We start from the raw sequence: 27,873 nt of genomic DNA on the forward strand, positions 1-27,873 counted from the left end.
AAAAAAGAAGAAGAACATCCTATCTTCTATTCATTTGAGCTTCTCTGAGTCTGTCCATAGGCTCCCAAGTCTGGGAAATGGTTGATGAATAACCATAATTTTTTTTTTCAGTGATTCAATCAGAGGTAGATTTTTTCCGCTTGTAGCCATTAAATAATATTTAACTGCACTCTTCATCTCTTTCAGTTTTAGGGGATCTACAACAATTAGCCAGGGACAAAGATCTCTGCAGGCAAGTCACTCTGATCTCTGTTTCAGTTGCCTCTGGCTATTAAGTGCTGCCACTTGGCTCCTGCCAGCCTGAGGTCCTTTGGTCTCCACTGAATTCAGGAAACCCAGAGCAATAACAAAACTCCCAATTGTCACCAATGTCATTCCCAGCCTACAGAGAATAGCCATCAGAGAGTCTGTCAAGAATATGGAAAATTCCCCAGGAATGTATTTCTCAAAGCCTTGGGTGAAAGGATAAAAGGTCTCTCTTTGAACACTCCACCCCCCAGGCACATAGTTAAGGAGTGGAGGAACAGGACTCCCATAAGTCCACTCTGGCATTCCTAAGTCCCTAAGCCATAGGATTTCTTCCTCAGGACTACACTAAGAAAGGTCCTGTATTGCAGCTTCATTTAGTGTAGGTCACCCTCTAACACAGTGAATTCACAATCTTAATTCTTTTTCTTTAGGGGGTACCTTCTTGCAGGTCCTAATTGGTACCCCCCACTTTCCCCCCCAACCACCACCCCAACTCCACTTCCAGGTCTTTCAGGACTTGAATCAGGTTGAGGAACCACAATTATGGTGAAGTATTAAGGGTAGGTCCTGAGGAAGATCAGCAGTCCCTGAAATTCGAGTTGCCAGATTTAGTAAACAAAAACACAAGATAGCCAGTTAAACTTGAAGTTCAGCACAGCAACACATATTTTTGTATTCTAAATATGTGCCTTGCAATATTTGGGATATACTTATATTTAGAAGTAGCTTTCATTGTTTTTCTGAAATTCAGATCTAACTGGACATCTGTGTTCTTCTGGCAACCCTACCAGGGCAGCTACTCAGGACAGGTCATTACAGGTTCTTTGGACAAAGGGAGGCTTACCTCCTCACACAGGGGAGGAGGGGCTGCTGCTTCTAGCAAAGGAGGCTCAGCAGAATTTCCAGGTACAAGGTGTTCAGCATCCTTAGCATCTGTCCATGTATGTCCATTTCAAATTTTATTTATATTTTTAAGATTTTATTTCTTTTTTGACAGAGAGAGGGACAGTAAGAGACAGAACACAAGCAGGCAGGGGGAGTGGGAGAGAGAGAAGCAGGCTTCCTGCCCAGCAAAGAGCCCCATGCAGGGCTCCATCCCAGGACCCTGGGATTCTAACCTGAGCCAAAGGCAGACATTTAACAACTAAGCTACCCAGGCACCCCTCTCCATCTCAATTTTTAGAGTCCTCCTTTTCCCAATCAATGTTCAGACTTTAACATAAGAGAGCTGTTAAGTTGTGAAGTCAATTTACCTTGGAATCCAGCCACAGGATTAGATGTTGGATTTGTTCTTCAGAAATCTGGGCTCTGTAGCTACAGAGTGCAAGTGTCTTTTCGGGCAGATACTAGAAGCGTTCAGAGGCAGACCCTGAGTGGGAATTTAAAGCACTTTCTTTCAGTTAAAGTCTTCAATGCGCTTAGAAGTAACCAACCAACGGACTCTTTTTTCTTCCTCCCCTCCCTCCTCCTCTCCCTGCCTCCCTCCCTTCCACTCCCTCCCTGTTTCTTTCATACACTGGCAAGGACCACCACTAACATATTTGATATGGTTGGGGACACAGGGTATCCTGCTCTTGTTCCCCCACTCAAAGGGAAAGTTTGAAATATTTCACCATTAAGGTAGTATTTGCTATAGGCTTTTTGTAGATCCCCATTTTCAGGGATAGGGATTTCCCTAATATTCTTCATGGCAAAGAATTTTTTGTCATTAAGTCATGTTGAAGTTTATCAAGCACTTTGGCTACGCATCTGGAAATAATCATATTGTTTCTCCATTACTCTCTTAGTGGAATGAATTGTTTTCACGACTTTTTTTTATGTTATGTTAGTCACCATACATACTTCATTAGTTTTTGATGTAGTGTTCCATGATTCATTATTTGCATATAACACCAGTGCTCATTTCAGTACATGCCCACCTCAATACCCATCACCAGCCTAACCCATGCCCCTCACCTCCTTCCCTCTGAAACCCTCAGTTTGTTTCCCAGAGTCCATTGTCTCTCATGGTTCATCTTCCCCTCTGATTCTCCTCCCCTTCAGTTTTCCCTTCCTTCTCCTAATGTCCTCCATGCTAGTCCTTATGTTCCACAAATAAGTGAAACCATGTAACAAAAAATGGGCAGAAGACATAAATAGACACTTCTCCAGAGAAGACATACAAATGGCTAACAGATGCATGAAAAAATGTTCAACATCATTAGCTATCAGGGCAATTCAAATGAAAATCACATTGAGATACCACCTTACACCAGTCAGAGTGGTCACAATTGACAAGGCAAGAAACAACAACTGTTGGAGAGCATGTGGAGAAAGGTGAACCCTCTTACACTGTTGGTGGGAATGTTTTCATTACTTTTTGAAAAGCAAGCTGATTTTGAATTCTAATCTTACCTTCTTGGAACAAAACAACTTGGTCATAAGATTTTATCATTCTTTTATGTTGTTCAATACACATAATATATTTTAGATGTTTTTCAAATATAATTTATGTATCATAAGAGTTACTCTTTTAAAGTATAAATTTAATGATTTTTATGGTATTCATGCGGTTGTGAGACCAGCACCAATAATTCTAGAATTCTTTTATTGTTCCATTCCTATTGATTTTTAGAGAGATTTGACTGTAGTATTTTTCCCTGGAAAACCCCTTATGAGGGTTTTTTTTTCTCTCTTTGAAGATTTTCTTTATCTATTGACAGAGAGAGAGAGAGAGAGAGAGCACGAGAGCATAAGCAGAGGGACCAGGAGAGGGAGAATGCAGACTCCTCACTAAGCAGGGAACCCAACACAGGGCTTGATCTGAGGGTCCTGGGATCATAACCCGAACCAAAGGTGGACATCCAACCGACCTTAGGAGCTTTTATATCAAACTTATGATGGTTTCATAAAGCTGGCTGATAGTTTTCCATATATTTGTTTCCCTATAAGTGTTTAGGTAATACTAGCATTATTTCTTCCATAGATATCTGAAAATAATTCACCCATGAAGCCATATCTCTTGGCGTTTATGCTGTTGGGAAGTCTTTTTTCTACCATATTTTTCATACACTGCAGACTACATGTATATATGTGTGTGTGTGTGTGTGTGTGTGTGTATCTTTTCATACCCCATAGACTTTATATATATCTATACATAGATAGATAGATATGTACATCTGTATATACATATACACATAATATAGTACGCAATATTAATCATTCACTTCAATGACTCTTTCCTAAGTGAACACCCGCATGTAAACAGCATTCAGAGAAGATTTAGCCCGTTTTACCACCTCAGAAGCCTCCCCTATGCCCTTTCTCAGTTACTATCTTCCCAAAGTGACCATTTATTGGGCCTCTATCACCAAAGCTTAGTTTTGACTCTGCTTGAATTTATATTAAAGGACTCAAAAAGCATGTACTCTTTTGTGTCCAGCTTCTGTTAAATGATATGTGTCGGAGATTGATTCACATTGTTGCATGTAAGATTAACTGGATCTTTTTCATTGTATTATATTTCATTGTGTGAACTTCACAATTAATTTGTAAATTCAGCTGTTTATATGTCAGTAGTATTTTAGGCCTATGCATAGGCAATAAATGTACACATATACACACATGTAAATATTCAAATGTTTATATATATGCACAGCTGGAGAAAACGTTTACATGTTCTATGTAAACAGTGTTGACATTTCTATAAGTGGAATTGTTGGGTATGAATGTGGTCAGTCTTAATAGATCCTGCCCAAAGATTTTATACAGTGAGTGGACAAATTTACTCTTGCACCAGAGGCATATGAAAAGTCCAGCTGTTTCAAATCTCTGCCAACCTGGTATTTATCACATGTTTAAATTTTAGCTGTGCTGGTGGCTCACTGCTGCTTTCATTTGCATTTTCCAAAAGACTGAGGATGCTGAGCACCTTTCATATCTTTGTGTAGTGCCTGTTCAAAACTGTCTTCCAATCTTGCTAGTTTGTGTATCTCTTTATGGCTTTGAGGAATTCGTTATCCAATCTCAGATTTTCCAATAAGCCTAACACACATATTTTCTTCCAGGCTAAAACTCATCCTTTTGCTTTCTTATGATGTTTCTTGATGGTAGAAAATGTGCACTTTACTAGTGTCCTTTAATAAGACTTCCTAAGTCTATTCCTTCTGGCCACTACTTTCTGTGTTCTCCATAAGAAAACTTTGCCCCTCATTTTATCTTTCAAGTTAAGTCTGTGATTCATCTCAAATTAATTTTTTGTATGGTGTAGAGTCTGGTCAAGGAATTTGTTTGCTCATTTTGTTTCTTTGTTTTTCCTAATGGATGGGCAATTCATCTAATATCTTTTTTTTAATTAAAATTCAATTAGCCAACATGTAGTACATCATTAATTTTGGATGTAGTGTTCAATAATTCATCTGTTGCATATAACGCCCGGTGTTCATAGCAGTAATATCCACAATAGCCAAACTGTGGAAGGAGCCAAGTTGTTCTTCAAATGATGAATGGGATAAAGAGGATGTGGTACATATATACAGTGGGTTATTACTCAGCCTTTAAAAGAAAGGATGAATAGTCACCATTGGCATCGTCGTGGATGGAACTGGAAGAGATTATGGTAAGTGAAATAAGTCAAACTGAGAAGGACAATTATCATATGATTTCACTCATATGTGGAACATAAGGAATAACATGGTGGACCATTGGGGATGTAGGGAGAAGTGAATGGGAAGAAATCAGTGAGGGAGACAAACCATGAGAGGCTCTGGACTCTGCAAAAGAAACTGAGGGTTACAGAAGGTAGGCGGGTGGGGTGATGGGGTAACCAGGTGATGTTTATTAAGGAGCACATGTATTGCAATGAACACTAGGTGTTATACACAACTAATGATTCGTTGAACACTATATCAAAAGCTAATTATGTTGGCTATTAGAACATTATGAGAAATAAAATGACACCTGCAAAAACAAAAACAAAAACAAAATAGCAACCTTCAGTTTGTTTCCTCGAGTTGAGACTCTCATGGTTTGTCTTCTCTGATTTCTTCCCATTCAGTTTCCCTCCCTTCCTTTATGATCCTCCATGCTGTTTCTTATATTCCATATATGAGTGAAACCATACTATAATTGTCTTTCTCTGATTGACTTATTTTCCTCTGCCCAATGGCACATCCTTTTTCTCCATTCATCTGTCTATGGACACCTCAGCTCTTTCTATAGTTTGGCCATTGTGGACATTGTTGCTATAATAGCATTTATTTAAAATATTTTATTTATTTATTTGACAGACAGAGATCACAAGTAGGCACAGAGGCAGGCACAGAGAGAGGAGGAAGCAGGCTCCCCGCTGAGCAGAGAGCCCAATGTGGGGCTCGATCCCAGTACCCTGGGATCATGACCTGAGCTGAAGGCAGAGACTTTAACCCACTGAGCCACCCAGGTGACCCTCATAGCATTTATTTAAAAAACCATTTAAGAAAGACTGGTTCCAGGGCTGCCTGGCTGGCTCAGTGGTTTAAAGCCTCTGCCTTCGGCTCAGGTCATGATCCCGGGGTCCTGGGATTGAGCCTTGCATCCGGCTCTCTGCTCCATGGGGAGCCTGCTTCCTCCTGTCTCTCTCTGCCTGCCTCTCTGCCTACTTGTGATCTCTGTCTATCAAAAAAATAAATAAAATATTTTAAAAAAAAGAAAAAGAAAAAGGAAAGACTGGTTCCCATAGATCACAGGGCAATAGTGTAATACCCTAAATCAGGTGACATTATGAGTGGGTCTCATTTCAGAGAGGTTCTGTTCCACTGGTTGATTTATCACACTGTTTTCATGACTATAGCATATATTAAGAATTGATACCTGCAGGTGTATCCTCTAACCATGTACTTCTTCCAAGATTTATTTGGTAATTCTTGACCCTTGCATTTCCAGACAAAATTTAGAATCAGCTTGTCAGTTTCCACCAAAAAGAAACCTACTCAAGTTTCTATTGGCGTTCTATGGATTCCGTAGTTCAATCTGTGGACCACTAACATATTTACATTTTTGATTTGTAAATTCATGAACATATTTTGCCATTTATGAAATTTCTTTAATTTCTCTCCATGATATTTGCCAATTTACATTTTAGAAAATGATGTAAACATAGACATGTAACTTTGGAAAATGTAACATTTCCTAATTGTTTCTTAAGAATGCAATCGTTTGACGTTGGACCCAGCAATCTTGCTAAATTTACTTATAAATGCAATGGTTTATCTGTATATTCTTTTGGATATGCTGCATAAATAATCATGTTGCTGATAAATAATTATCCTATGTTTAATCCCTTTCTTTCTTGTATCTTTTATTTATTTCTCTTGCTTGACTGTGTTGGCTAGAACTCCAGTACAATGCTGAATGGAAGAGATGATATTGAGTTTTGAATAGTCATCATAAATCATGGTGTTTACTGAAGATTTGGGGGAGACATTCTTTATCTGATTAAGGAAATTCCCTTTATACCTAAACATTTCTCATGAGTGTGGATTCTAATTTATCGCTGTGGCTCTATTGAGATGATCATATCCTGTTTCTCCTTCACTGTGTTAATTTGTGTACTTTTACATGTCTCAAAAGACACAATTGTTGTTTTTATGAAAACAGTATTTATGCATACTTATCCACATATTAACTATTTCTGTTATCCGTCCTCCATATGACAGTTCTATCAGTGCCTTATACCACTGTCTTCCTTCGATCTAAAAAAAAATGATCTTTTAGCATTTTTATATTGTAGGTCTCAAGGTGATAGATTCTTTAAACATTTTTCTAAGTATGGGTTTTTAAAAGTTGTCATCTCTGTTTTCTGGCTGCTTTTAAAATTCATTACTCTTGATTTTTTACAATATTGCTACGATGTTTCTAGGTAAAGATTTTTTTTTTTTGTACTTCTATTGCTTCAGTTTGTACGGTTTCTTGTATCTGTGGTTCAGTGATGTCTTTCATCAGTTTTGGAAAATTCTGTCATTTCTTCCAATGTCCGTGATCTGCTATCTCTCTCCTCTCATTGTGGGATTCACTTACACATTGTGGTAGGCCTTCTCCCTCTATCCTGTAAGTCTGTTACTCTTTCTGCTCTATTTCTGATTCTCTTGTCTCTCTGTGTTTTATTCTGGAGATTTCCTTCTGTCCTAGATTCCAATTCATTGATTTTTGTTAAACTGTGTCTGACCTGCTGTTAATTGTATCAGCTTCTTAATTACAGTTACTGTATTTTATGATGATAAAAAAATTTATGGGGTTCCTTTCAAAACTTGACCCGTTGTTTTTAATGATTTGTAGTCCTTAGCAAAAGTTTAGGTTTCGTATACATTGTCCTCAAAGAGACAAACATAACTATTTCCAATCTGTGAGTAACAACTCCCGTATCTGGGGTCCTAACGGTTCCATTTCTATTGTCAGTGAGTTTGCCGCCTCTTCTTCATGGGATTTTCTCTCTTTGAGTACCTGGTGATCCTTGATTGTATGTCAGGAATTACATTTGAAAACCTTTCTGTAGAAATAAATTCAAGGTCTTAGATGACAAACCTTCTTCTGAAAGGATTTTTGTTGATATTTCTTCAGAAACCTGGGGACACGAGCCATCTGGCACCACTTTCATTCAGCTCACTGTTATTTTATTATTTTTCTGGGACACCTACAGTACTTGCAGAACTGCAGTAATCTTGAGTCTCAGGGCCTATGGCTTTGAGGTCCCAGGACTCGTCTGAAGTTGTTACCATGGCTTCCACAGGGCAAGACCTGGACTCTAGTTTTTTCCCTCTACTCCGTGAGAGGATCACAGGTCTACTCCCCACTCAGATGCCCCCTCCTGATTCAACTCACCTTCCAGCAGGAAAGCAGGCTACATGCTTGACTCCCACCTGGATTTTTGTCTCCTATCACATCATGGTCCAGTAATGCGGCCCTAGTGTATTAGATTTCTGATACATTCACAGATACATTTTATCACTTACACAGCATCTAAGGTCTTTCTTGGGGGGAGGAACTGGAAGTAGGGTGATTTTTTAATTTGAATTACTTAAGATTCCCCTTACCAGAAAGAGAAGCCTTCTTAGGAATTTTTACTTTTATTTACTTTTGTAAAGATTGATTAATTGATTTTTTAAAGAGAGAGAGAGAGAGAGCCAGTTGGTGTGGGGGGGAGAGGGGTAGGGGGAGAATCCTCAAAAAGACTCCCATCTGAGCACAGAGCACAACTCACAATGCCAGGCTCAATCCTAAGAGCTCCCAGAGATCATGACCCAAGTGGAAACCAAGAATTGGACACTTAAATGGCTAGGTCACCCAGGAACCCTAAAACATGTTACATTTAATTTCATGTGTTTGGAAATTTTGGATAAAATTACTTAGTTCTAGTTATATAGTATTACAGTAATACAATGTACTATGTCCTCCAACTACACTTTCAAATGTGTTCAAGATGTTTTGTGGACTAATATATGATCATGTCTATAGGGGTATAATGTTGTGATATCAAACTTCACCTTGAAAAAATGAGTTGGTAAATTTTCTATCTTTTACACCTCATGAAACATTTGAAATTACATTTGGAAGTGTGTATTACCTGAAAGTAACTTGATAGAACATTTCTGTAAAATATTTCTCTATTCTGACAAATTTCCTTGTCCATTTCATCTTTTAGTTTTCTTGAATGAATGTTGGTAATTTCTATTTCCATTCTTATCATTTACAGGTTCAAAACGTTTCACATTACATTACTCTACACTTTCATGTAATTTTCTTACACATTTGCAACTATGTTGAATTCTACTTCCTACGCTGGTGTATCTGTGTTGTTTCTCTCCCCTTCCATTTTTCTTTCAGCGAGGGGCTTTTTATTTATTTTTTTTTTTTTTGGATGCTCTCCTGAGCTAATAACAAACTGGGAATGAAGAAGGCAAACGGAAAAGAGTACGGGAAACCTGTGTGCACTGTGATGCGATAATACATCAAAGAGCTCTCTAAATGAAGGGAACGTGGATTGTTTTCAAAAACGCATATGCTCATAGGAAATAGTATAAGTGGGCAAGGCAGAAGGCATGCTATTATGCCCACCAAAATCACAATCTTGTAGACATGTATCTCCATGTTAACAAAGATTAAAAACCAGTAACAAATGCAAAACGAGTTCTGCTCATTGCATTTCTGACGAGCTGTTTGATCCACTATTTTTTTTTTGGATCCACTATTATTTAAGTTGCCATCTCTTTTCTCAGCGATTCTTTGTGGGCCACCCCCAGCCATTGCCAACGGAAATGTCCTTAACCTCTACAGAGAAGATTTTCCCTATGGAACCGTGGTGACCTATCGCTGCCATCCCGGACAGAGAGGGAAAAAGCAGTTTGAGCTTGTGGGCAACCCATCGATATATTGCACCAGCAAAGACAATCGCGCTGGCATATGGAGCGGCCCTCCGCCTCAGTGCATCATACCTAACAAGTGCACACCTCCAGACATCGACAATGCAGTGAGGGTATCTGAGAACAAGACCTTATTTTCCTTACATGAAACCGTGAGGTTTATCTGCGAGCCCGGCTTTGTCATGAAAGGACCCTCCAGCGTGCAATGCCAAGCCCAAAACAAATGGGGACCAGAGTTGCCAAGCTGCTCTCGAGGTGAGTCTGACTGAGGCTTTGAAGGGACTGGCAAAGGGCATGGGTTGCAGGGAGATCAGGAGGTCAGTGCTCGTTCTGGGAGAAGGATGCATGGGGGGAACAATGTGTGGAGATGAAGCATGAATTATGAAAGAGTGTGTGTGTGTGTGTGTGTGTGAGTGTGCACGTACGTATATGTGCCTTCACTTTGAAAGCAGGAGCTTCATCAATCAAGGAAGGAGACCTTTGGGACTCTCATATTGAGCATCCTCAGAGCAAAATACAAGCTCCAGTATCTCCCCGATATCCTGAAGGCTGAGGTGCACTTTCTACTCAGCTGTGCAATAACCACTTTAACTTTAAAGTGCAATAAGCACTTTCAACGCCTTATCTCGTCTACCCTTCACAATTCTCCTTTATGGCAGGGCTAGTCATTCCATTAGACTGGCCAGCACTGGAGAAAGCACCCTCAGGGGCCTGCTCATGCATTTGACCTTGTGCCAGGAAGAACTCAGCTCCAGTGATTGGCCTCTTACTAGGTGTGAGGCCTTTGGGCACATCCCTTCATTGTCTGATTTTACATAACGGTAAAAGGAGGGGCCAGGAGCATCACTTGATTTCCTCTGGTACATCGGAGCTCCCCTTTAATGATAAGCCTGGGACTCCTCGGAAGGTTTAGAATGTAGTAAAAGACGTTTCTCCATCACTGACTGGTCCTTCGCACCTGTTCTTTCCACAGTATGTCAGCTGCCTCCAGAAATTCTGCACGGAATGCACAGTGCAGAAAACCAGGCCAATTTCTCCCCGGGGCAGGAAGTGTCCTACAGCTGCGAGCCCGGCTATGATCTCCGAGGGGCGGCGTCTCTGCGCTGTACGCCCCAGGGAGACTGGAGCCCAGCAGCCCCAAGATGTACAGGTGCCTACACTGTCATCTCCTTGCAGATCAGTCTTTTCCGTCCTCACATGACCATCTTACTTCTGTTTTTTCTTGTTCTGATTGTTGCTGTTGTTATCCTAGCGAAATCATGTGCAGACTTCCGGGACCAACTCCCTAATGGCCGTGTGCTCTTACCACTGAATTTCCAGCTTGGGGCGAAAGTGTCCTTCGTTTGTGATGAGGGGTGAGTATGACCTGGCAGAGAGACGGGGGACTCAGGACTCGATGCTGCCATGCTGACACCGGGGCCAATGGGGGTCTACCCAAAGAGCAAGCTGCCTAATGGCAAAGAAGCACCAGAAAGGACTGATACCTGAAACGGGGATTGGGAAGTATGGTGGGAACCAGATGGAACCAAGTGCCACAGCTGCTTGAAAAGGGAAAACAGTAAAAGCACCGAACAGCAGAAGTGTAACAAGAAATCTTGGATATTTAGGTGAAACATTACCTGTATGAATGAAAAGTAACTTGCAGGCATGAAAGGATAAATATTGCATAGTGGTTGTTTACAAAACGATTGGGATGTCAAAGAAAGTTAATTACAAGTAATATGCAGGGATTGTGCCAAGAAAAATTTAAACCAGTCAATAGCGGAATTTGGAATAGGAACAAAGCATCAATAGGAATAGTTTTCCATCTAGTTTTATGTCAGCTAATTAGTGTTAGGCTGTATCGCAGGAGTATGAAGACCTTCGCTCATGTTTGCAGTAATGTCGTGAACCCTCTACGGGAATCTTAATGACCTTGGTGTTGTGTTCCAACAGCAGTGCCGGGTAAAAAGCATGGACGACAGAGCAGCTGTCCTCCATATATATTTGCAGGCAGCAAATATCTGTCCCAACAAAGCCCTGGAGGCAATCCAGGCAGCCACTGGTCTCCAAAGAACCCTCTCTTCTCACCTTTTCCTTCCTTCCCCAGATAATTTGCATTAACTCATCAATAATGGGGATATGCCAAAGGTGTCGTTCTGGAACATTCCCAATGTGTTGGCCCAAAACAGCAGCCTCTGCTGTCTTTCCTCACCTTCTCAGATTTACCAACTTGAATCGGGAGTTGTCTTCCTCCTGAGTACCAGGAGAGGAGAGTGCTACCGTGTGCCCTAGAGAACAGAGCTGCTGACAGAGACAGACAGGGAGCTGTCAGGGGGCAGGATGGACAGATGACCCCGTGATGGTTGACAACCAGAGACCGTTGTCACTGCTCCGTCCTCACTGGAAACCGCAATCCTGCAAATGTTTTGATTTCAGAGCCTCTGGCAGCTGAGAAAGCCGATGACCTGGGCTTTTTCACCTGGCATTTATCTCAGGCACTAAACTGTATTTCAGCAGAAGGAGAGAGAGAAACGGTGCGCTCACCCCACCACCACTGCTTTCGTTCCTCAGGTTCCACCTAAAGGGCAGTTCTGCTAGTTACTGCGTCTTGGTTGAAATGGAAAGCCTTTGGAATGACAGTGCTCCTGTGTGTGAAGGTGAGTACAAGGAATGCCTGTTCAGGTCAGCACCTCCCTCCTGGTTTTCTTTGCTGGTTTGTTCCTTTAATGTGTCTTGCCTATAAAATTACCTAATATTTGCCCCCTTTTGTTGATCTCCACTTTGGATCGACATCTTTCTTTGCTGCAAGGGCTCTTTCTGGGGGAAATATATCTGAGCATCATATGTGTGGGGGATCATCCTGTAAGTGTGTATAAGCATAATGTGTGCTACAAATGGAGAGAAATCTTCATAGAAGAGGGAGATTTACAGCCTATAACATGTTTCCTGTCGAAAGGGTAGTTTTTGTACCCTTGCCTCCATCAGCATTCATTCCTAGCCTCATTCTTTTGACAAATTTTTTTGAGCATCGGGTATGTGCCACCCAGCCTTCAGGACACCAGGAATACACCTGTAAACAAAACAGACTAGCACCCTGCTTTCATGTTGTTTCTATTCTTGTGTAGAGGGAAAGACCAAAAAATAGCAAACAGGGGTGCCTGGGGCGCAAGGTCAGCTGAGAGTCAGAGTCTTGGTTTTGGTTCTGGTCTCAATCTCAGGGTCATGGGATCAAGCCCCACATCAGGCTCAGAGCTGAGCTCAGTCAGCTTCAGTCTCTTTCCTTCTTCCTCTGCCTTTCCAGTTTTTGCCCTTTCTCTCTCCCCCTCCACCTTGAAATAACTAAATCTTTAAAAATAATGACAAGCAAACACAAAGACTACTTCAAGTAATACCAAGTGTTATTATGAAAAAAATAGGGTAATGCAATCAATGAGACATTGGGAATACACCTGTAAAAGAGACAGACTTGGACCTTGCTTTCCTGCTGTTTATACTTGTTTTTAAGGGGACAGAAATATAAAGTGTTAAATACAGAAACACTGCTACTGTAGTCAGTCTGCCCGTGTATTTCCTCATGAAATCAAACAGGAGTTGCTTCATCTTCTGATCATGGCTGTTGAAAAATACCTGTGTATAATAGAGGGTTTTCAAAGGAATAGTTTGCTCTAAAAGTGTTTGGAAATTTTGTATTGATTTATGTAATGAAACTCGATAATTACATCCTTCGTATCTGGAAGTCAACTGTTTGAAAATCTTAACTTTCCTGGAATATAGTTAAGAAGCATGAGGGAAAGAAAGAAAAAAATACTTCCACGGACCCAGATACACCAAAAATCACTTACTAGAGTGTAAACAATCCACCTTTTGATTATTCATAATTCGTTCAAGTTGCGGTACCCTCTTCCCAAATACAGATCACAGCAGAAAGGGGAAGGAGTATCTCCAGAGAGTTACACTCAAAAAAAGAAATGTGCATTTCTTCAATGAGAAAAAAAAAACTTTGTAAAAACCAATAAATATCTCAAAAGCCATTACATTTCTGCATCTTCTGGATCCATGCATAGGAACACTAAGATGATTCACTCATTGTGATGGCATTACTATAAACATCTTTTGGTTTTGAGTATATCAGGAAGAGATTAAATCAGTGATAGACAAATAGTAAATGTATAATATATTGTGAAAGATTTCTCTGGTGTGAAGATCCTTGATGTCAAAAAAGATTTTCTCTACTTTGAACTTAAAATAGTATTTTATACAGAGTAGGTCCTCAAAAAGTCCAGTTGAATTAATAGATAATTTTCTTATTAAATGGATGATTTTCTTCTCAATGGGGTTAAGATAATTTTTATCTATTTTAAAAGAAAGGGCTCTCAGTCAATCAGAAGTCTTCACGCTCCCAGGAGTTCCGGATGATTAAGTCCCTTCTGGACTTTGATTTCAGTGTCATTTCATTTAGAAGCATCTCAACAGAGACCTTATATACTTACTTTGTGGTTCATACTCTCCTTGAAAGTTAATTATTTAATGGGCAACACAGTCACAGCATCCCGTAATTGAGGGATCAACTCAGATTAAAATATCAACATTTTGATGTAACTTATAGCACTTGGGTTTTTTCCAGAAATCTTTTGTCCAAATCCTCCCTCTATCCTTAATGGGCACCACACTGGACCTTCTCAGGGAGACTTTCCCTATGGAAAGGAAATAAATTACACGTGTGACCACCACCCAGCCAGAGGGATGACCTTCAACCTCATCGGCGAGAGCACCCTCCGCTGCACAAGTGATGATGAAGGGAACGGGATTTGGAGCGGCCCTGCCCCTCGCTGCGAACTTGCTGGTCCTGCAGGTCAGTGCATATTTCCCTATGTCTCATCTAGATCAGAATATCTGGGTGAGAATCTCCCTATTTCTATGGGGACAGTCATTTTGGTTTGGGAATGTGACTTTCTTATAAAAGTAAGGCACACAGAATTACCTACTGGGAGAGTGGAAGCTGGGTTCTAGATGTACCTTGCTGTGTCCCAACTAGGGATACTCTGATGGCCCTTCCCGCTGGGGTGAGGAATGTGGGATAGTGACAAGAGAAGCAGGGAGACAGTGGGAAGAATCAGTGAGGCCCAGACTTTACAGAGACTATTTTCAAGCACTAAAACAAATGCCAAAGAAAACCCCTCTGTCGTACCATCTCTATTACAAGTTGTATTTCGGGGCATCTGCTTGGCTTAGTGGGTGGAGTGGCCGATTCATGATCTGGGTTCAGGTCTTGATCTCAGGGTTGTGAGTTCTGCCCCACATCGAGCTCCCTAATGGGCATGGAGCTCGTGTTGTATTTTTATTGGATAGATGGGTGTGCTGAGCAAAAAGTACATGTTGATGGCTGTATTTTCCTTTAGATTTGATGCGATGGAAATAACTAAAGAAATTCCAAGGCAGGCATTTGTATTGCTTTTGTTCCTTCTAAGGAACATTTTGTTGACTGTTCATCTCACTTTTAGCAAGAGGCACTCAAGACACCCTAGAGAAGTAAAATTCTAGGTTGTGCTCTTGGCAACTCCTTCTTTTTACATATTTTTACATATTATCTGGCATTAAATGACAATACCTGACAATCTGGGGCTCTTTCATGGTTGTGCTTATCCATACCAGCTCTGTGTGCCAATAAGGACAGACAGCACCAAAGTGGTCCTTTGTAGAACCGGGTGGTACTCGCATCTGATGCAGTTTGCAGGTAGAGAATACGGGTGATCCTGTTTAAAGGCTGAAGGTCTACATTTAAAGAATCACTTTCCCACTGATCGGTAAATAAGTAGTGCCTTGGGACCTGCCAGCTTAGGATCTTCCTGATTAGCAAAGCATTTAAAATGTTTATTTTCCATTCATCTGTTGATGCACATCTAGGCTCTTTCCATAGTTTGGCTAATGTGGACATTGCTGCTATAAACATTCAAATGTACGTGCCCCTTCGGATCACTACATTTGTATCTTTAAGGTAATTACCCACTATTGCAATTCCTGAGTCATAGGGTAGCTCTATTTTCAACTTTTTCAGGAACCTCCATACTGTTTTCCAGAGTGGTTGCACCAGCTCGCATTCCCACCAATAATGCAGGAGGGTTCCCCTTTCTCCACGTCCTCACCAACACCTGTCATTTCCGGACTGGTTAATTTTCGCCATTCTGACTGGTGTGAGATGGTATCTCAATGTGGTTTTGATTCGTATTTCCCTGATGTCGAGTGATGTTGAGCACTTTGTCTTGTGTCTATTGGCCATCTGGATGTCTTCTTTGCAGAAATGTCAGTTCCTGTCTTCTGCCCATTTCTTGATTGGAGTATTTGTTCTTTGGGTGTTGAGTTTGATAAGTTCTTACAGTTTTTGGATACTAGCCCTTTGTCTGATATGTCATTTGCAAATATCTTCTCCCATTCTGTCTGTTGTCTTTTGGTTTTGTTGACCGTTTCCTTTGCTGTGCAAAAGCTTTTGATCTTGATGATGTCCCGATAGTTCATTTTTGCCCTTGCTTCCTTTGCCTTTGGCGATGTCTCTAGGAAGAGGTTGCCGTGGCTGAGGTCAAAGAGGTTGCTGCCTGTGTCCTCCTCAAGGATTTTGATGGATTCCTCTCTCACATTGAGGTCTTTCATCCATGTTGAGTCTATTTTTGTGTGTGGTGTAAAGAAATGGTCCAGTTTCGTTCTTCTGCATGTGGCAGTCCAATTTTCCCAGCACCATTTGTTGAAGAGATTGTCTTCTTGCCATTGGACATTCTTTTCGGCTTTGTCAAAGATTAGTTGACTATAGAGTTGAGGGTCCATTTCTGGGCTCTCTGTTCTGTTCCATTGATCTGTGTGTCTGTTTTTGTGCCAGTACCATACTGTCTTGATGATGACAGCTTTGTAATAGAGCTTGAAGTCTGGAATTGTGATGCCACCAACTTTGGTTGCTTTTACAACTGTCCTCTGGCTATTCAGAGTCTCTTCTGGCTCCATAGAAATTTTAGGATTATTTGTTCCATTTCTTTGAGAAAAGTTGATGGTATCTTGATAGGGATTGCATTAAGTGTCGACTGCTCGAGGTAGTATAGACATGTTCACAATATTTCTTCTTCCAATCCATGAGTATGGAACATTTTTCCATTCTCTTTGTGTCCTCATCAATTTCTTTCAGGAGTACTTTATAGTTTCCTGAGTAAAGATTCTTTACCTCTCTGGTTAGGTTTATTCCTAGGTATCTTATGGTTTTGGGTACAATGGTAAATGGGATTGAATCCTTAATTTCTCTTTCTTCTGTCTTGTTGTGGTGTATAGAAATGCAACGGATTTCTGTACACCGATTTTAGATTCTGACACTTTATTGAATTTCTATATGAGTTGTGACAGTTTTGGACTGGAGTCTTTTGGGTTTCCTACATAAAATATCATATCACCTGCAAAGAGTGAGAGTTCGACCTCTTTGTTGATTCAGATGACTTTTATTTCTCTGTGTTGTCTGATTGCTGAGGCTAGGACTTCTAGTACTATACTGAATAGCAGTGGTGAGAGTGGACAGCCCTGCTGTGTTGCTGACCTTAGCAGAAAAGCTCTCAGTTTTTCCCAATTGAGAATGATATTCCCTGTGAGTTTTTCATAGATGGCTGTTATGATATTGAGGTTTGTACCCTCTATCCCTACACTGTGAAGAGTTTTCATCAAGGAAGTATGCTGTACTTTGTCAAATGCTTTTTCAGCACCTATTGAGAGTATCTTATGGCTCTTGTTCTTTGTTTCATTAATGTATCGTTTCACATTGATTCATTTGCAGTTGTTGAACCAAACTTGCATCCCAGGGAGAAATCCCATCTGGTCATGGTGAATAATCTTTTTAATGTACTCTTGGATCCTCTTAGTTAGGATCTTGTTGAGAATCTTAGCATCCATATTCATCAGGGATATTGGTCTGAAATTCTCCTTTTTGATGAGGTCTTTGCCTGGTTTGGGGATCAAGGTAATGCTGGCTTCAAAGAGTCTGGAAGTTTTCCTTCTGTTTCTATTTTTTGAAACAGCTTCAAGAGTATAGGTACTATTTCTTCTTTGAATGTTTTGCTGTAAAATTTCCCCGTGAATCCGTCAGGTCCTGGACTCTTATTTTGGGGGAGGTTTTTGATCACTGCTTCAATCTCATTACTACTTAGTGGTCTATTCAGGTTGTCAGTTTCTTCCTGTTTCAGTCTTGGAAGTTTATAGGCTTCCAAAATGCACCCGTTTCTTCTAGGTTGCTTACCTTATTGGCACATACCTGTTAATAATGATTTCTGATGATTGTTTCTACTTCCTCGTTGTTAGTTGTGATCTCTCGCCTTTTGTTCGTAATTTTATTAATTTGGGTCCTTTCTCCTTTCTTTTGGATTTGTCTGGCCAGTGGTTTATCTATCTTATTAATTCTTTCAAAGAACCAGCTTCTAGTTTTGTTGATGTGTTCTACTATATGCCTGGTATCTAATTCATTGATCTCTGCTCTAATCTTAATTATTTCCCTTCTCCTGCATGGGCTAGGCTTAATTCTTGTTGATTCTCCAGTTCTTGAAGGCTCTCCAATGAAGACATGCAAATGGCTAACAGACACATGAAGAAATGTTCATCATCATTAGCCATCAGGGAAATTCAAATCAAAACCACCTTGAGATACCACCTTACACCAGTTAAGATGGCAAAAATGAACAAGACAAGAAACGACAAATGTTGGAGAGGATATAGAGAAAGGGGAACCCTCTAACACTTTTGGTAGGAGGGCAAGTTGGTGTAGCCACTTTGGAAAACAGTTTGGAGGTTCCTGAAAAATTAAAAATGGACCTACTGTATGACCCGACAATTGCACTACTGGGTATTTTCCCCAAAGATACAGGTGTAGTGAAAAGAAGGGCCATAGGTACTGTAATGTTCATAGCAGCAATGTCCACAACAGCCAAACTGTGGAAAGAGCCAAGGTGTCCTTCAACAGACGAATGGATAAAGAAGATATGGTCCAGGGGCGCCTGGGTGGCTCTTTAAATAAATAAATAAAATCTTTATTCATAATCAAAATGAAGGCGAAAAAGAAGAGCATAAGGAACATAGGAAAGGAACGACAAATAAAAATCAAATAATAAGATGATAGATCTGATCATGAATATGTCAACAATTATAGTAAATATAGATAGACAATTCCACTTTACAGACAAAGATTAGTGGAGTGCTGCTTTTCCCAAATTGTTGGCTGATGTGCCCTGGGATCCTCCAGGATCTCAAAGGAGACCCATTGGCTATTTTAAATTTTTGGTGGAATAGCAATTCTGGGTATTTCTCAGATACTGTGCAACTACTGTCTCCCAATGGCTACATTAGCTTGGGGTAGAGTTCTTTAATTTTTTTTTTTCAGTAGGTTCCTCTTGGTGACAACAAATCTTTGCAAAACTGGGCTTTTAGCAGTGGCTGTGACAAAAGTATCAAAAGACAATTTTTGTAGAATAAGAAATGAGGTGGTGGATTATAAATCAATTCTAAGGTTTGAGAAGTTGAGCAGTGCTCAGCATCCCACTATGAAAAATGGTGGACAGGGTCGCCTCAGTTAGTGAAGTGGCTGATTTCGGTTCAGATCATGATTTCAGGTTCCTGGGATCAAGGCCTGCATTGGGCTCTGTGCTCAGCGGGGAGTCTGCTTGAGATTCTCTCTCCCTCTGCCCCCTCCCACTCATGCATGCTCGCTCCCTCTCTCTCTCTCTTGCTCTCTCTCAAAATAAATAAATAAAGCTTTAGAACAGAATGAAAATCTCATGTCTATGTTCATTAGAGAAGCAAACATTTTAACATTATTAAGGTGTTCTATTTCTTTGATCACATCTATGAAGCACACTGGAGAAAAAGAGGAAGTAAATAGAAGTTTCTCCATTAACTTGGATGTCACTGTGGTCTTGACCTCCAGGTCAGTGCAAAGCCCCAGAACACCTTCCATTTGCCAAGCTGGTAAATTCTACTGATGCGTATGAGTTTCCCATTGGGACATCTCTGAAGTATGAGTGCCGCCCTGGTTACTATGGGAGAGGGTTCTTTATCACCTGCCTAACCAACTCAGTCTGGTCAAGCGCCGAAAACAAGTGTCAACGTAAGTACCTCTGGACTGAGAACTCTGTGTCAATCAAACATCCATAGAGCTGAATCAATTGTTCAGATTTTGGAACTAAGACGTATACGATTGTTAAATGTGCCTCGAGTAGAGTACATGTGGCAGTTATTCTTTCTGTTACACCTTCCTACTGCTCTGACTTGCTGGCACCTCCATTACAAGGTCACTTCATGAGAAATGACCTTCGCAAGACACAATGCAGGGAAAAGCTCCATTCAGTAGGGGTTTCCCATTGTCACCATTGAAACTACGTCACCAATGAGTCAGAAAAGGGAAGAAAAAGGTAGGTGGGGAGAGAATCCTGACTTCGAGATCTCTGATTTAAGCTGGTTGGATGACAAAATAACCACTTCGGTAATAAGTAAAGTTTGCATTTTGGGGGGATGCACAACACAGGGAAAAGATCACTTAGGAGGGGAGGTCTTCTTTTGGAAGTGGAGCTTAGTAGGTGGCTGACTCTGAGGCACTCTTGTTAGTTTCTCCGAGGAGGCAAAATCTGCAGAACGACAAATACTTTTCAGTAAACTCCAGCCAGGTTGGGACTTAGGTACTTACTGAGAGAAGTTCGGCGTGTTCTATACACAATCCCCCAGTTCTGCTTCTCCCCCGTAGGGAGATCATGTGGAACTCCTCCAGAGCCCGCCAATGGCAAAATGACCGTAAACGGAGACGCCCGGTTTGGATCAACAGTTAATTATGCCTGTAATGAAGGGTGAGTGGGCAGCAGCATCATTTGGGTTGACAGTTCCAGAATTGTAGCACCAACCTCTAAACAAGAGTCTTAGAAAGTCTTCCTGTCCATTCAAACCATAGCAATAAGATTTCGAAGTAGACGTGGTGGCTTGAATCCAGGTATTAAACTACATTTGAAATGACTAAACAAATATTTGAAAAATAGGAAACACCTGTATCTGTGCTAGAAACTTGGGGGTGGGGAGGAAAGATGTCTATGGCACACCAAATTCATGCACCTAGAACCAAGTGAAATGTTCACTACATGGGAAGGACCAGGTCTCTAAAGCAGCAAATGGAACAACCATTAGTGGCTCCGCGCACATATTCCCACCCCAAAGCAACAAGAGCTGGAGATGGTGGACTCAGAAGTGGGAAAGAATGACTTGTTTAGGATGATGGAGCCATGAGGTGCAGAGGCAAATCTTGATTGTTATAGCCCCTCTCCAGGAATGGGCACGGTGCAGAAATTTGCTGTGGCTTATCTTAAAAGGAGATAGCCAATTCAGGAAAGAAGTAGGGAAACTGCTTCACCTTATATCTTAACTTTTGCTTTTTTTAAAATTATTTATTGCTTACTTAAAAGATATTCAATATAACATAAGTGACCATTAAAAACAGGAAGAACAATAAAGTGAACTTCAGCATATATGCTGTCCACCTTAAGAAACATTGCTAGAACCTTAGAAGTCACCTCTGTAGCTTTCCCAGTTCCCATTCCTCCACCTCCAGAATCTCTCGCGAAATCAGGGTCCTAAGTTCTGTGTCGTTCACTCTCTTGCATTTGTTTTCCATATTTTCCCATAAATCCCTACTCAGTTTAGATTTCACTTTACATACTTTGAGCTTTCTATAAGTGGCATGATAATTCATGCAGTTCTCAAATTGCTTTTTCACTGAGCATTTTGTTTCTCGCAATTATCCATGTGGTTGTGGTTAATTCAGTTTTGCTTGGGATAATATTTCCTTAAGTGGATATACCACTACTCATTTTCTCTTGGTTGTTACATTAGGATTGTTTCTCATTTGTTTTTCCTTGTTTAGTTTTGGCTATCGTAAGTATTCCCAATATAAATACACATGTCTCCTAGTGCCCATGGGCAAAAGTTTCTACATGACAGTAGTTTTCACCCTTATTTTGTTATGATCCACAGCTAAGAAATATATTTTACGATACATATATATACTCACACGCATACACCTCACACACACATTTATATAAATTAAAGTACCAAAAGCTTCTCACCATTTCTAATTAACAGCATACTGGAGGTTCAAGCCAGGACAATTGATCGTGAAAAAGAAACAAAAGGTGTCCAAATTGGAAAGGAGAAGTGAAACAATCTCTGTTTGCAAATGATGTGTTTTGTATAGAAAATCCTAAGGAATGAACTCGAACACACACACCCCAAAAACCCATCACATCTAACAATAGTTCAGCAAGATTCACCTATCAGACCAACATGCAAAATTAAATGGCATCTCTATACACTAACAATGAACACTCTGAGAATGAAATTAAGAAAGCAGTTCCACCTACAATAACATCAAAAGAACAACTTAACTTCAAAATAACCTGAACTAAAGAAATGTAAGATTGTACACTGAAGATTATGAAACATTGTTGAAAACAAAATCAAAGGGGATCTAAATAAATGGAACCACATCCTATATTCCTGGATTGGGTGAGTTAATATTGTTAACATTGTAACAATATTGAATATTATAGAATTATGCAATATTGATCTCACCAAATTGATGTACAGATTTAATTCCATGCCCATAAAATTCCAGCATCCTTTTGTAGAAATCAACAACTGATCCTAAAATTCTTCTGGCAATGCAAGGCACCCAAACAGTCAAAACAGTCTTGAAAAAGAAGAAAGTCTCACTTTCAAACTGACTCTAAACCTACAGCAATGGAGAATGTGTGGTACTGGCATCAGGACAGATGTATAGATCAATAGAATAGAATTGAGAATGCAGAAATAAACCCACACACTTACGGTCAACTCCTTTTCAGCAAGGGTACCAGGACAATCCGACGGTGAAAGAATAGTCTTTTCAACAACTGATCCTGGGGCAACTAAACAACCAAATACAAACGCACAAAGTAGGAGGAATGAGTATCATGAATCATGTTAACAGATTAAGCCTGAAATGTTTGAGTAACCCCACTTGGCCTAGAAGTATAATGAATATTTTCTCTGCATTGCTACATTGGTTTTAGAATATCTTCTTTCACATTTTTTCCTTTTATTCTCATAGGAATGATAGGTTTAATAATGTTCCATTCTCAAGCTGTCCTTGTCTGGCTTTACAACCAATTTATCCATATGAAATGAGCAGAGCGTGTTTCTTTTCCAAAGCAGGCTGGATCCGTCGCTCTTTTCTTCCAATTTCTTCTTGTTTTTCTGGGTTCTTTTAAATATATTTGAGGCTATTTAATTAGGTGCATGCACATTGAATACTTCCAAGAGCGTTAAAACTTATTATAGCAGGTTGCTCCTTCTTTCTAATAATGCTTTTTCTGTTAAAGTCTATTTTGTGTGTACACTTACACTCCTATTATATATCTGATATAACTACATTGCTTTTTGATTATTTACTCACTCTCTTTAAATCTTTTTACTTTTTACTCTCCTGTATCATTCTATGTTACATGAGTCTCTGATAAATAACCAATAGTTAGATTTCCTTCATCCAGTTTGATAATGTCTACCTTTTAACTAAGGAGTTTAATGCATTTGCTTTTAATGCAACCACTAATCTTTAAAATTAGTGCCTACTACCTTATTTTGTGTTTCTATTTATACCAATTTTAGGTTTTCACACTTCCTCAACTTTTGTGTCCATTAGGTTTTATATTTTTTTTCCATTACGTCCTTCACTAGCTTGGAAAATAGAGTCTCTATTTCTATTTATTTAGAAGTTCCCCTGGAAACTTTAACTTGTACATTTGAAAAATGCGAAAGTTAATCCCTACATTTATCTCCCTGCTTGCAACACATGGATGTAAGAAAATTTCAACAAATTTGCATTTGCAAATATAGTCAATAGTACATTGAATTTATGTGATTACATTCATTTATGAATTTGTGTAATCAATATAGAAAGCTAGAAGTTAAGGAAAAAATGTAAAGGGCTAGCATTGTAGTCCAATGACTCAATCTTGACCTAAAAAAATGGAGAAAAGAAACTCAGATGGATCTTAATGGATTTAACCCAGTAGGATAAAAATTTTTAACTATAATTTCAAACTGAACTAACAATATAGAAAAATTAATCTGTGTAGTAGGACAGCCGATGTTCTTGTTATAAGTATACCTACACAAAAGATGGAAGGATTGACTCTAAGCCCCTGTCACCCAAAGTATGGCTCACAGACCAGCAAGGTCGGCATCTCCTGGGAGCTTGTTAGAAATGCAGAATCTTCATACCTACTGAATCTGAATCACATTTTCACATGATCCCTGCATGATTTTTGAGGCACATAAAACATTTGAAAAAGCCTGCCCTAAACTAGAACCATGTTAACTTCTGTAAGAAAGAGTTTGGGTAATTTTGTTCTTCATTACTGGGAGTTCTGTACCTCTCACTTTTGACTACGTTGTATACATATTAACTTTTTAATTCAGATTTAACAATCTATTAATAGAAGTTTCAGTTCCAAGACAAAACGGGCAGACTCACCCCTGAATCTCTCTCTACATGTAACTAAATACCCTGGAAATTGTTCAACATGCAAGCATAGAAAGACTTGGAAAGGTGGAAAGTAGCTGGACTGGGGACCTCGGAACTTAAAGAATGACACTGCAGTGACGCCCCTGGGTTTTCTCTTTATGTCCCAGACTGGATGCTAGAAAGGAAAGCAATTCCAGATAGTCAACAGGCAGGGACAGACAGGGAGAGTAAAGTCTGGTCAAAGGACTGGGAAAAGGGAAGCTCAGTGAGGATGTAGTGGGAAGATGCATTGATGGCTCCAGTGGCTCAGTCTGCCCATGTGAACAGCATAAGCAGAATCAGGGATGGGTCGGGGAGTCTATCCTTCTTATGTCCCACAGCCCTGGGAAGCAGCAGATCCCAGTCCACGAGCAGCTGTATTAATGGGACGACCTGGGCTTTAGTCTCAATGACAAATTTACCACATGCCCCACACCAGCCAGCTGCAGTGAGCCCTATTCTGCCTGTAGTGACAGTGTCAACAGAGCTCAGGTGGCAACACCTAGACTTCAAGCCAGCAGTAAGAGGGTTCCTCCACTCACACAGCAAGTTAGGATAAACCTTGAACAGGTCTGAAATCAAGGTGTCAGCATGTTGATTCCTACTGGGAGCTCTGAGGAAGAATCCATTTCATGCTTTTCTCCTAGCTTCTGGTGGTTGCCAGCTGTCCTTGGCATCATGAGCTATAAACACATCATTCCTACCTCTGCATCTGTTCTCATGTGGCTTTTCCTCTGTATGTGTCAACATTGTCTGTCTCCTTGTCCAGATTTCCTTCTTCTTCTGAGGACAACAGTCATTGCATTGGGGCCCATGTTAATCCAGTATGACCTCATCTTAACTCTCTTATATCTGCAAAGACCTTGTTTCCAAAAACAGTCAGATTCTACAGTTTCAGGACAGGAATTTGGAGGCACACTATTGAACCCGGTGTGGACACAAACAGATATTTCACTGAAGAGAGTCTATCAATGGAAAGTAAGTACAGGAAAAGATATTCAGCTTTGTTAGCTATTAGGAAAATGCAAATTAAAAAAATAATAGAACAATACTACACATATATCTGAGTGGTACAAACTAGTGAAAACAGCAGATGCAAGCATGGTTGTAGAGGAACTGGATCACGCATTCATTGGTGATAGGAACAGAAACTGGTAATCCCACTCTGGAAAACACAAATGAGCGATCAAGCCATGGAAAGCCATGGGGGAAATTTAACTGCAATTTACTAAGTGAAAGAATCCAATCTGAACAGGTTCAATACTGTATAAAATTCCAGGGAAGTGGCATTCTGGAAAAGAAAATATGGAGTAAAAATATCCATAGTAGCCAAGGGGTAGGAGGAGGGAGAGACAAATACGCAGAGCTCCAAAGATGTTTAGGGCAGTGAAACTACTCTGTGTCATTCTGTAAGGGTGCATCCATGTCATTAGATGTTTGTCCAGACCCATAGACTGTACAACGCCAAGACTGAGCCCTACTGTAAACTATGGACTACAGGGGATAATGATGTGTCAATGTAGGTTCATCAGTTGCAGGCCACTGTATCGGTCTGGTGGGGGATGTGGATAATGTGGGAAAGTATGCATGTGTAGGGAAAGGGAGTATTTGGGAAATCCCCTGTATCCTCTGGCCAATATTGCCATGAACCCAGAACTGCTCTTAAATATAGTCTGTATAAAAACAGAATACTTGTAAGCATACTCACATACCCACAAATTAGTACAAACAAAACTGAGGAAGTCTGAATAAAATTGGTGATCGTACCTATGTCAGAATCCTGGTTTTAATATTTTACTACAGCTTTGCAAGACATTATCCGTGGGAGAAATTTACATTTTCCAAGTCTTATGGCACACTTTGAACAGTTTGTGGCATACTATGTGAGTATTGCTGCCTTAACATTTTACATAGGAAATCCGTGTTCAACTTGTTTTGTTCTGCTTGGATTTGCTTTGGTTCTAGTTTGAAGAACTTAAACATGTGAGGCTTAAATTAAAATGTAGCTCAAAGTACTTAAGAGCAGAGGACCCATTTAGCTTAGACATCCGAATAAAGATGTAAAATTTGGGAAAGTGATAGTATACTATCACAAATTGTGATATATATGCTATGTCATATACTATGTCTACGTAGTATATGTATACATATATGTACATATATATACATATACATAGTATATACCATGTCATATACTATGACAAATGGAAATTGTCCTTCTGAAATCTCCAGGATTGCACTCTCTCGTAAGTAGCCATTTCAGTAGGAAAATGAACAGGGAAAATAACATTTGTTCTTCCTTCCCTCTAGATACCGACTTATTGGTAAGACCTCTATTGCATGCATCATCTCAGACAAGACTGTCACGTGGGATGACGATCCACCTATCTGTGAGAGTGAGTTGAAACAGTCCTTGCTATTACCTTTTCCAATAGATTCTAAGTTTCCCCCTAAAGTTATACAAATCTTAAGTGGATTCCTTTTGTGCATTCTATCCCTCAAAACCTATGGGGTTTCTGGCAACTGTTTCCTTATGTTTCCCTTATCTTGTGCCTTTTCTGAATCTGGGGACTTAATGCATAAAAGCCTTCAAACCTTAGTTTTCCTTCAATTAATTCAGAATGATGCTGATTGTGCCACCCCCAGTATAACAATCATTCTGCTTGGCAAATTACTCGAGATTTTTCTAAAGCGATGCTCTCCAAGGCTGGTGAAGCTGTGGATCAATCAACACTCGCACACTCGTGGAGGTCCACAAAATCTCTTGAGAGTACCATGTGTTATAAGCCTCAAAATGGACATAGATTTTGACCCACTTCTTAGAATTTATACTTGGGAAATAAATACAGATTTTTCCGAGGAATTCACTATACACTTCTCATTGCTTCATTCATCATAATAGCAAAACTGTTAAGGTAACCTAAATGTTTCCAACTATGGATTGGAAAGTACAGAAAGGAAAGAGTCGTGTTAAGAATGACTATTGAGAATTCCCTAAGAAACATGAAATCGAGCCACGCAGAATTAGAAGAGATACATCCAGGGGCACTTGGGTGACTCGTTCTGTCAGATGTCTGGCTCTTGGTCTCAGCTGAGGTCTTGATCTCAAGGTTGTGTGTTTGAGCGCTCTGCTGTACTCCACACTTGGCTTGGAGCCTACTTACAAAAGAAGAGGAGGCTCAAGAGGAGGAAGAACTTGAAGATGACAAAGAAGGAAGAGGAGGAGAAGAAGAAGAAGAAGAGGAGGAGCAGGAGGAGGAAGAGGGGAGGAGAAAGAGATGAAGGGGGGAGGGGGAGGAGGAGAAGAGGAAGAGGAAGAAGAGGAACTACATCCATACACTGGAATGTTATTCAGTTAAAAATAAGAAAAACAAAAGAACAAAGAAACACGATGTCATGGACATAGGATGATATATAAATATGTAAGGTTTTTTTTGAAAAAAAAAAAACTTTTATGTGAAAAAAATCAGATGACAAAACAGTACTCTGGCTAGATCTCTTTATTTAAAGGTAATACACCTATATCTATTCCTAGATTTTCATCTTTATTTCTAATTCTCTAACCTTTCTTATAGCTAATCTTTGGTGAATGGCTTCAAGCCTCCTTGGTGAAGGTGGGACGAAACTTCAGTATATGTTCTGCCCGTGTAGCAGCATGCTTTCTTAAGATAATGA

General features: G+C 40.0%; 1 protein-coding gene across 1 annotated transcript in view; it reads left to right on the top strand.

The window, feature by feature from the left end:
• CR1 (complement C3b/C4b receptor 1 (Knops blood group)) overlaps nt 1-27,873 on the top strand; it is a gene marked incomplete at both ends in the record, with an annotated part of 93,130 nt that overhangs the window by 16,812 nt on the left and 48,445 nt on the right. Inside the window, 8 exons of the mRNA XM_080824493.1 lie at nt 9,480-9,878; nt 10,597-10,773; nt 10,876-10,978; nt 12,177-12,262; nt 14,230-14,457; nt 19,543-19,722; nt 20,356-20,455; nt 26,509-26,594. Of these exons, the coding sequence (XP_080680619.1) occupies nt 9,480-9,878; nt 10,597-10,773; nt 10,876-10,978; nt 12,177-12,262; nt 14,230-14,457; nt 19,543-19,722; nt 20,356-20,455; nt 26,509-26,594 (1,359 nt within the window). The remainder of the gene's footprint in view (nt 1-9,479; nt 9,879-10,596; nt 10,774-10,875; nt 10,979-12,176; nt 12,263-14,229; nt 14,458-19,542; nt 19,723-20,355; nt 20,456-26,508; nt 26,595-27,873) is intronic.

This window comes from Martes martes (genome assembly GCF_963455335.1).
Source record: "Martes martes genome assembly, chromosome: 15".
Taxonomy (NCBI): domain Eukaryota; kingdom Metazoa; phylum Chordata; class Mammalia; order Carnivora; family Mustelidae; genus Martes; species Martes martes.